At 34.6% G+C, this 10,535-nt stretch overlaps 2 protein-coding genes across 2 annotated transcripts; one reads left to right on the top strand and one right to left on the bottom strand.

Annotated features, from left to right (window-relative positions):
- On the bottom strand, positions 1 to 796 carry LOC143568093 (uncharacterized). The gene is made up of 2 exons (XM_077054330.1): positions 313 to 796; positions 1 to 233 (listed from the first exon to the last, which is right to left on the bottom strand). The coding sequence occupies exons 1-2, from the start codon at positions 794 to 796 to the stop codon at positions 1 to 3; spliced, it is 717 nt and encodes a 238-aa protein (XP_076910445.1).
- A 4,066-nt stretch (positions 797 to 4,862) lies between these two features.
- On the top strand, positions 4,863 to 10,210 carry LOC143568083 (vacuolar protein sorting-associated protein 53 A-like). Its single transcript, XM_077054318.1, has 24 exons — positions 4,863 to 4,917; positions 5,279 to 5,373; positions 5,480 to 5,536; positions 5,660 to 5,810; positions 5,924 to 5,994; positions 6,091 to 6,215; positions 6,337 to 6,497; positions 6,591 to 6,732; positions 6,867 to 6,930; positions 7,132 to 7,314; positions 7,416 to 7,457; positions 7,541 to 7,645; positions 7,725 to 7,784; positions 7,850 to 7,927; positions 8,014 to 8,121; positions 8,214 to 8,279; positions 8,375 to 8,452; positions 8,767 to 8,900; positions 8,995 to 9,088; positions 9,209 to 9,286; positions 9,388 to 9,450; positions 9,532 to 9,600; positions 9,693 to 9,788; positions 9,887 to 10,210. Exons 1-24 carry the CDS (start codon positions 4,863 to 4,865, stop codon positions 10,190 to 10,192), a joined length of 2,481 nt encoding a protein of 826 aa, XP_076910433.1. The 3' UTR covers positions 10,193 to 10,210.
- Positions 10,211 to 10,535: the final 325 nt, after the last annotated feature.

Below are 10,535 nucleotides of genomic sequence, written 5' to 3'. Positions count from 1 at the left end.
TCAAAGATCAAATGATGCAGCCGCCTCAAGAATAACTGTTGGGCCATCATGATCACCCCGATGATATTGACCTTGCCAAGCAACATGACAGGCTTCCCATTCCCAATGCATGCAATCGAGGCTACCAAGCATCCCGGGAAAACCGTGTCTTTGATGATGCACCTTGTATATTTTTTGTACGTCGCTTTGAGTCGGCTTCCTCAAATATTTTTTATGATATAGTTGTGGAATACCTAAGTTTAAAAAATTTTATGAAATTCATGCTTAAAATGTTACGGTTTTGAAATAAATAATTAGAATATTAATACTCACATTCGCAGAATGCGTGAAGCGCTTCACGAGCCACTGTCGCCGATATCTGTAAGTACTCTTCCATGGCGTCGCTCGCAGTCCCGTACTCTAGTTGACGAATTGCCGCTGTGCATTTTTGCATTGTTGAATATCCCGGTTTACCTCTCGCGTCCGCCCGTTGTTGGAAGAATGCATAAACGCTTTCTAAATCACCAAGTATTCGTAAAAATAGTTGGCGACTCATTCGAAAACGACGCCGAAATCGTTCCAAATCAAAAGTCGCGTCCGACGAAAAATAATCTTTCATCAACCGGTCATGCACACTTACGCGACCCCGTTGAAGATGAGGCCGTCTTTCTAGTGGTTGTGAGCTTTCGTAATTCTGGACTACGAGTCGGGCAGCCTCTACAACGGCACTAAATATCGCTTCATCCTCTAAATCCGAATTGGAAATATCGTTGATATCGGGCTGGAAGTCGAGTGTGAAAGATGAGTAGGAAGACATATTTGAGGAGAAAGTTTTATAAAGTTTAAATAGGAGAATGGGATGTTTGTAGAGGTTGGGTGATTGGTATATATATATATATATATATATATATAGTATTTTATATTATTTATTTTTTTAAACGGTAATAATGCCGTTGGTGGTGGCCCCCACCTCACCCCCCCTCCCATCGAGCCCATCATCCGCTCCACCCTCACCCCCTCCGCGCCCCACCTCACCGCGCCCCTCGGCGGTGTTTTCCCCTCACCGCACCCGTCTCTCCCTCCCTTCTGCGCCCATAACACATAGTCTAATAAGCACTTTATGGTAAAACAACTTACAAGCAGGATGTTCATTAAGGAGTAAGTATAATACCATTAGTGGGTATAAATTATACAATAATCTAGTACTACGTATAAACTTAACAAAATGTTAGTTAAATAAATGATCTTTTATATTGGATTTAAAACAGTATTCATAGAGTATAGATGTTATTGAATATTTAAAACCAAATAATATTTTGTTTATTACAAATTAATTTTTATAAATCTTTGTTCATTATACTTTTCAGGATTTAGTGTGTGTGTCATTTGCAATGACAAACGTAGAGGTAGAGTTGCATTTAACAATAATGTGCTACAATACGATGTTAACCTGGATATCACGAGACACACCGATACACACGATCTTTGAACGTGACTCGTTCGACTCTTTCTTATTATTTGAAGAAAAGATTACAGTACATGCATAAAAAAATAAACCCTGTTTATACTAGATATAAAACTTGCCATGCAAGACATCCTAAACCTATTCAATACGGAAAACAAATTGAACTAAAATCAAACCAAACATGAATTAATCTAGTTAACTAAATTTTCCTTTTTAGTCCTCGATCTTTTTAACCTTTAATGATCTCCTCCTAAACCACCCCTTGAGACCAAACCGTACCATCCTCGAGTCTTATAACTTAGTCGGTGTTGGATATATTTTCACATACGATATGCTGTACAAAAAGATTGAGGGGGTGAGGCAAACTCTTCTGCTAACGAGCATAGCCTTTTCATTCGTCATGTCTATCAAAAAATGAAACTTCAACACGCAATAACTACAACTGTTTCAGAGTTTCAACCGATGATGGATGAACTTAGGACATATAATGTTAAGGCATGTAATTGGTTGGTAAGTATCTCATCACAATATAATTAGTCAATATCACATTTTACAAGTACAACCGAACCGTCAAACCTTTATTTTTCTTTTGCATGTTATTATTGAAACCAAAATATGTATAGGTATAGCCAAATTAGATGTGGTATTAAACATGTGCGATGTATTATAGATGCGAAAGTTGTTGAATGCAAGGACTAGCACTAGCCCATCACCTAGGATTTATGTTATATGAGAGAGTACACCACGAAGAGGATTGATAGTCATAAATGTGATTGATACGCATAATGCAAAGTTACTTGATGAGTTGATGATATAAAAAAGATTAGCATATAAGTACACCGTCCAATGGAATGGTGGCAACAGAGTCCTATGGCATGGTGGCAAGAAATATAAGGTGACTAAGTGGTCATTAGAACAACCAACGTGTCGTCGATGTTGTGGATAATGTTTGACTTAAAGAAGATGGGAGTCGATAGGACTGCATTGTAAACATGTTGTTGATGTTAATTGGGATATGCACTCAATGGACAAGATCTTGGTCCATGCTACCTACTAGAAATACGAATAAAGGTGCATCCTTCAAAATTGGTCCAATCAATGGGTTAAACATTTAGCCATCTAAACATGTAATTTTCAAAAAATCATGTGCCGAAACCGTATTTTAATAAACTTTTAGATTTTTATTCGACATAAGTTTTGTCTTTTATATGAACTCTTTTATATGAATCTACATTAGTTGTTATATATAGACTTTACTATTTGATAAAATGTATAAACATTTATATTTTAATTGACGTTTTTTATATCCTCACCCCCGATGATATACAGGTAACTAACCTAGCCCAATTTTATAAAAAAGAACCGTAAATTTTATTTACAGATAAAATTTAAACTAGTTATTTTTTAATATATATAAAGTTAACATTGAAAGGCATAAAAATAAATCTATCAATCGTATTCATCATCATCATCATATATATATATATATATATATATATATATGAGATGGATTATGCGAGAAGTGATATTATAGCGAGAAGTGCGAGAAGTCGATCTTAACCATTGATTATCTCTGATTTGTTCAATGCATTAATTCCTAATTACTCCTAAAATATTCTTCACATTAATTCTAGTAGAAAGTTACAAATTTGAATTATCTATTACCTACATATAAAAAAATGTATATGTAGGTGAATTGTATAAAATTGATCACATACACAAGTAACATAATAATCTACACATAGCTCATACTCAATTATACAAATTGTTAGTTATTTTTATTTTTATCAAAATATAACTCGTATTTACTAACATAACTTATTTTCTCCTACACTAATTAATTTTGTTTCTTTTATTTTTCACCAGCACATAACTAATATTTACCTACACATATATCATATTCACCTACACAACTTGCTAGTTCATTTTGTTTTCACCTACATGTAAATAATATTCATCTACACATAACTCGTATTTGGCTACACATAAAAGATAAACTAAAAAATAATTAAAATTATAAAAAATATGATGTGTTCCTACATTGCGAATATTTTATAAGTTTAGGTTAATACTATTAATTGTATGTGATATCATGAACAAGGTTTGTTTGTGTATGTTAATATTCTGATATGTGTAGGTAAATACAAATGGGTAGACTATGACATGAAGTAAATTTGTATATGTAGGTTATTATTGTGATTTGTGTAGGTTGACATGAACTAGTTATGTACAAGTATATAAATATTGTGATCTGTGTAAATGATAACATGAACTAATTTTTGTATGTGTAGGTTAATATTATGATTTGTGTAGCTATTAGTTTTTATGATGGTTAATATATTTATATTTTTTATAGTATGATTATGATGATTTTGTTTTATGAATTGTTTAAATATTAAATCAAATTAAAAAATAAAATAAATGTATAATCATTTGTAACTTAACAGTAATTAGTATTAATTACTAAAAGAAACTCCTAAACTTTTTACTAATATACTTCTACAATTAAATTATCCGAAATTAAAAAGAAAACTTATGATTGGCCAGAATCTCTTCTCGCACTTCTCACACTAAAACACTTCTGAAATGAACCCAATCTTATATATATATATATATATATATATTAAAAACCACTATTTTCTATACTTATATATTCAATATTCATCCATGTTTAAATCTTCTTACATAATGTACAACTAAGCATATATTGCATAATATTATATATATATGCATTTAAAAGGCAAAGAATAAAGTTTTGTTTCTTATGATTTGTCACAATAGTTTCAAATAATTACCTTTTTGTCTCTCAACTTTAATTACTAACTTTGATTTATAATTTTTATGCTTTGGACATAAAAGTTTTATACTAATATTTTATGGCTCCTCAACTTTAGTTTCATATATTTACTTTTTGGCACATCAGCTTTGATAATGCAACTTTTGTCACAAAACTTTTACTTTAACGAATTCAATCGATATCAATCGGCTTCTAGCCATGTACCTGTCGCAAAATGTGATAGCTTTTGAACATGAAACGCACCGCAACGCACGCGTAGAAATACTTGTTTATATTAAAAATTATAAAATAAAAATACAATTGTATCTCAATATTCAGGACGCTACCATTTCTTAATTCAGTTTCGTTCAGAAACCACCATCACCGGATCGAAAGCACACTTAGGTGGTGATTCACCATTGCAATTCAGGTGATTCGATCAACATCAATTACGACGTATATATACGAGTAATTGTACGTGCATGTGTAATTTCATCCACATTCATTCATGCATGCGTTGTTGTTGTTGTTGTTATTATTATTATTATTATATTTGACGTTTTTGATTCACACTACAGATTCATTCATTTGTTTTGATTTAATTATAATTTGCTATTATTATATATATACAGTGAAAGTGAAATGGAGGAGAAGGCTAGTAATACCATGGATTACATCAACCATATGTTCCCTACAGGTTACTTACTTGCTTACTAGTTTCTGCTTTCGAGCGATCTAATCATTATGATGATGATACATGCATGCATGTTTCCACAAAGTAATTTCATTCATATTTGAATTGCATGTATTTCAAAGCAATGTAGGTATATGTGGTTTATAGGAGGATATTAGTTTACCGATCGAAAAAAAAAAATCAAAGGATCTTGGATTATACATGTTTCTTAATGAAAAGTGTAACTAATTACAATAGCTAAGTTCTATTATTGTCATTTGATGCTAGTGCTGCTAAGGCATACACTGATTCATATCTTTGGTCTTAATTGTTTATGCTAATCAACTTGTCTTTGATTAACATTGGGGACTTGTTCACTGTCCAGAAGCATCGTTATCGGGCGTCGGCCCACTGATGCAGAAAATACATAGCGAGATACGCGTGGTGGACGCTGAAATTCTTGCGGCTGTCCGTCAACAGGTTATCTATATGACATTATATATGTTTGCTCCTTTCTCTCAAGTCATAAGCATTAATATTTTGATAATATATATTATTGCAACCTTGCTGAATCTTTCATATCCAGAGTAATTCTGGAACCAAAGCAAAGGCGGATCTGGCTGCAGCTACTCACGCTGTGGAGGTTCGTCAACATTGGCATCTAAAAACTGTTACGTTTATTTTCAGTCTCAGTGACATTGTTGTTTCCATAACTATAAGTAATGCACTCAGTATTTTCTATGCAATACTTTGGGTTTTGTTGCAGGAACTAATGCATAAGGTTAGAGAAATCAAAACAAAAGCCGAGCAAAGTGAAACAATGGTTCAAGAAATATGCCGTGACATTAAAAATCTGGATTGTGCAAAGAAGCACATTACAACCACCATCACCACTCTCCATCGCCTTACTATGCTAGGTTGGTTTTCCAGTACAAAATATAGCTATGCAGTTTTTCTTGACATGTAAAGCACGAGAAAATGCAGTTTTTCTACACACTATAAATGCAATATCTTATGCTAATTGTGACAGTCTCTGCGATAGAGCAACTTCAAGTAATGGCTTCAAAACGAAAATACAAAGAGGCTGCTGCGCAAGTAGAGGTATGAAAGCTTGTTTTCTATTATTTCCTGTGTCTTAATACATTTTGGTAAGAAAGTGTGTTCTGGAGTCTAATATATATGATTTATGTGTTTTAGGCTGTCAACCAGTTATGTAGTCATTTTGATGCATACAGAGATATTCCAAAGATCATTGAGTTAAGAGACAAGTTCAATAATATTAAACAAATTCTCAAGTCGCACGTGCTCTCTGATTTCTCTAGGTTTAAGTCAATCACAAGTCCCTACAAAAACACTCTTTGATATTGTATTGGGAGAAAGTTACTGCGTGTTTTGCCAAATTTACGCTGGTAAGTTTGATATGCTGCATCTGTTTTATCCCAGCTTAGGTACAGGAAACGACGGAGAGGAAAATAATTTGCTGCAACAATTATCAGATGCTTGTTTGGTTGTTGACGCACTGGAGCCATCGGTGAGGGAAGAATTAGTGAATAACTTTTGCAACAGAGAGCTTATTTCTTATCAACAGATATTTGAAGGAGCTGGTGTGTTTCCTATAACTGTTACGTTGGCAGTACTTCAAACTGAATCTAATATCTTTGCTAATAGTTTACTAAACACTTGCTGCATTTTATCAGAGCTAGCAAAGTTGGATAAAACCGAGAGGAGATATGCTTGGGTCAAACGTCGATTACGAACAAATGAGGAGATATGGAAAACTTTTCCTGCTTCTTGGTGTGTTGATTACTTGATGTGTATTCAGTTCTGCAAATTGACCAGGTTTGTTATTTTTATATTGTTCCCTGATAAAAGGACAGTTTATACTTCTTAATCTATGTGAATTGTATATTCCTAAATATAAGTTAAGGGCCTGTCTTCTATTTCTTGTGAGTGTTGATATCCTTTGTTTGTAGGACACAACTTATGCAGATTTTTCAAAACTTAAAAGAGAAGCCAGATGTTGGAACATTACTGCTGGTAAATTTGAAAATACATCATTTGTGTTTATCTTTATTGTTGAACTTAGTTCTAGCTTACAATTCAACTTGCATTAGTTTACTCATTTTACATTTGTTGGCCGCAATAGCATGATTAGCATCAGGTTAATTATTTTTGCGGCCCTTGTTCGGTCTGCTTTCTTTAATCACTTCATGGCATCTGATTCTGTAGCATTTACAGGCATTGCAACGGACAATAGAATTTGAGGAAGAATTAGCAGAGAAGTTTGGCAATGGTCATACCAAAAAGGTTACAAGTGACGTTGAGGAATCAGATAAAGGGGAAAATAGTAATCAACTTGTGATGGATATTCGAAGAAAATATGAGAAAAAACTTGATACGCGTCAAGGAAACCAGGATGATGTATGTAACACTAGTTGCTTGATTTATCTAGCCATTTTTACTTTTTGCAGTATTTTATTCTCATTACAGTCGTGTTTTACACGCTAACTCCCTGATTTCAGGATAAAGATGCAAATAAAGATTTGTCTATACCTGGAGCTGGGGTGTGCCTTTTAACTTGTTAAACTGGCCTTATTATGGTTGAATATGAATCCTAGTTATTACTTACTCTCCATGGATATTGCAGTTCAATTTTTGTGGCATTATATCATCTTGCTTTGAACCACACTTGATGGTATATGTGGAATTAGAAGAAAGAACACTTATGGGGAGTCTGGAGAAGCTCGTTCAGGTTTTAACGGTTTCTTTATGGTTTGGAACGTTTTGGTCCTTTACTTTTTTACTTTCTGACATGTGTGCATCAATTACAGGATGAGACATGGGGAATGGATGATGGAAGTCAAACTAATATTCTATCTAGTAGCATGCAGGTAAGCTACTAGGCATGCCTGATATGCAAATGCTAAATGCTAACATATTCTTTTTCTTGCTAAAGGTTTTTCTAATCATCAGAAGGAGCTTGAAAAGGTGTTGCGCCATGACAAAGAACCAAACACTCCTAAACTTATTCAAGGTATATATTCAGGTCGCGTGTAGGTAAATAAATTCTAAAATGTCTCACATACTATATTATCACTGTAAGATATTTCTGACTAGCAGGTTTTCCAAAGAATTCTTAGAGCTTATGCTACAAAGCTTCTAATGAAGTTGCCTAAAGGCGGCATGGGGATTGTTGCAACTTCCACGGGTATGGATGGGCACATCAAGGTATCATCCGGTTTATCCACTTCATCTTTACGAGGATTGTTGCTTTCGGATGTAACTATTACTATGCTAACACTCTAAGTCCGTATATGCAGACATATGACAAAGATGAAAGGCTAATATGTTATATTGTGAACACTGCAGAATACTGTCATAAAACGGTCAGTTATTTCCTTAATCTCACCATACTATGGATGTTAGTAAGTGTTATCATATAAATCTTCCTTGACTAATTAAGAGTTCATAAATTATACAGGCTGGTGAGTTGGCTGATAATGTCTCCAAGATAATAGATTCCCACTTGACTGATGCAGTGGATATTTCAGAAGTGCAGGTAACATTTGAGAGTAGAGGTGGTAAGATGGGCGGTTTGGGTAACAGGTCAAAATCGAGCCACAAACACTTCTGTCAATTTTTTAAAAATCATGCATAATTGATGTGTTATCTATGATTAAAAAGGCATCATTTTAACAGTTATAATCCAAATCTTTAAATAAAAAACAACTACGAAGGTTGTATGCAATGTTATAATGAGGTGCACATGGTTATGTTCACATCCAACAAAATTGCAGGCTTATTGACCTGTAAATATGTAATTTGGACTTTGGAGTATATATCACATTCTCACGATTTTTTTTATTTACGCAGGATGAATTTTCAGCAGTTATAACAAAAGCATTAGTAAGATTAGTGCATGATGTGGAAATCAAAGCAGATATTGAAATGGCTGCAATGACACGTGTTCCCTGGGGTACGCTTGAAAGTGTGGGTGATCAATCAGAGTAAGTTGTGTATATCATATATATATGACCTTCCACTATATATCGTGCTTAAATCCGTTTCCTGAAATGATAAGAATGAAATTCAATGTTGTAGGTATGTTAATAACATAAACAAAATCCTTACCAGTAGTATCCCCACACTTGGAAGCCTTCTTTCGCCGGTTTACTTTCAGTTCTTCTTAGACAAGGTGAATAGTCTTCATTTCAATGATGACACTTTATGCTTTTGCTGTCAATAAAAGTATTTCTAACTTCTTCAAGAATCGCTTTAATGTTATTATCATTTGTTATTTGATTATATGGTGCAGCTTGCATCATCTCTAGGTCCTCGTTTCTACCTTAATATCTTTAAGTGCAAGCAGATATCAGAAACCGGAGCTCAACAAGTATCGATCATTTTAACTTTGTTTTTCCTCTGCCTTCCTATTAGCACCCTACAAACAGGGGCGTTGATTGTTGTATGTAATTTAAAATGGTTCTTATACAGATGTTGTTAGATACTCAGGCGGTAAAGACGATACTTTTAGATATCCCATCCCTTGGGAGACAGGTAAAATCTCTCTTTTGGCCTGTAATTTGGCATGATTTTGTACAAAAGGTTCATTAATATAATTTTCATTGTTCTGAACAGACGGCAGGTGCTGCTAGCTATGCAAAATTTGTAAGCCGTGAGATGAGCAAAGCCGAAGCACTCTTGAAGGTGAGCTTTTAAACCAGTCATATCTCCCTTGAGAAATTATGCTTCACATATGTTTTTTTTAATGGCCTTCACGTGTGTACTTTGCTATACAGGTTATATTATCCCCTATTGATTCTGTGGCAGATACATATGCAGCACTTCTACCCAAGGGGACACCTTCGGAGTTTCAACGAATTCTAGAGCTCAAGGTTATACTCAATCACCGCTAACTGCTACTTATCTTTGTATCTATATATTAACTTTATTTTTCAAAAGATCTATCATTTACAATCGTTTGACTCCTCAGGGGCTGAAAAAAGCAGACCAACAAACCATATTGAATGATTTCAAAAAGCGTGGGGCCGGGATTCCAAAATTCATCCCCGAAACACCAGTCGCCACCCAAGCAGTCCATGTGGCGGTAACTCCAGTGCCACCTCCCATGGTCAGTACACCATCAGCTGCAGTTATAGCCTCCAGAGAGGATGTGCTTACCAGAGCAGCAGCACTTGGTAGAGGTGCAGCCACAACTGGATTCAAAAGGTTTCTTGCTTTGACGGAAGCTGCTAAAGACCGAAAGGATGGGCCTTTCCGGAAACTTTTCAATGCCTGATGTTTATAAACTCTGAAACTACACACTTTCAGATTCTGCTTGTTCCTACTTTAACATTAAATAAACCATCTTATAGATGTAGGAAATGGGCGCTTATGACAGGTCCACATGGAACGCATCAAGTTGGAAACCCGTGCGTCAAGTTTTAGTAATTGTATGCAAATGATTGAGTTTACTTGCCCTTTTAATGAATTTAGCACCGCATAATGATCATCTTAATATGATTAAAGAGGGCAGCCCTCTTAATGCCAAGACCACCACACCAAATAAAGAGCACCAAGTTGGGAACCTATGGCGTCATGTTGTTTTACACTGCAATTTCCTACTGAGCAGACTAATTGAC

Source organism: Bidens hawaiensis, unplaced genomic scaffold (assembly GCF_021521415.1).
Source record: "Bidens hawaiensis isolate Kalapana, Puna unplaced genomic scaffold, B.hawaiensis_p1.1 tig00023806_1, whole genome shotgun sequence".
Classification (NCBI taxonomy): Eukaryota; Viridiplantae; Streptophyta; class Magnoliopsida; order Asterales; family Asteraceae; genus Bidens; species Bidens hawaiensis.
The sequence above is the reverse complement of the archived record's forward strand: the minus strand, read 5'-3'. Positions and strand labels throughout refer to the sequence as shown.

Coding starts and splice junctions, on each gene's coding strand:
- LOC143568093 (XM_077054330.1), bottom strand. CDS start 796: ATGTCTTCCTACTCATCTTTCACACTCGACTTCCAGCCCGATATCAAC. Junction 234..312: donor GCTTCACGCATTCTGCGAAT/GTGAGTATTAAT, acceptor TTTTAAACTTAG/GTATTCCACAACTATATCAT.
- LOC143568083 (XM_077054318.1), top strand. CDS start 4,863: ATGGAGGAGAAGGCTAGTAATACCATGGATTACATCAACCATATGTTC. Junction 6,931..7,131: donor ATGTTGGAACATTACTGCTG/GTAAATTTGAAA, acceptor TAGCATTTACAG/GCATTGCAACGGACAATAGA. Junction 8,901..8,994: donor AGTGTGGGTGATCAATCAGA/GTAAGTTGTGTA, acceptor TCAATGTTGTAG/GTATGTTAATAACATAAACA.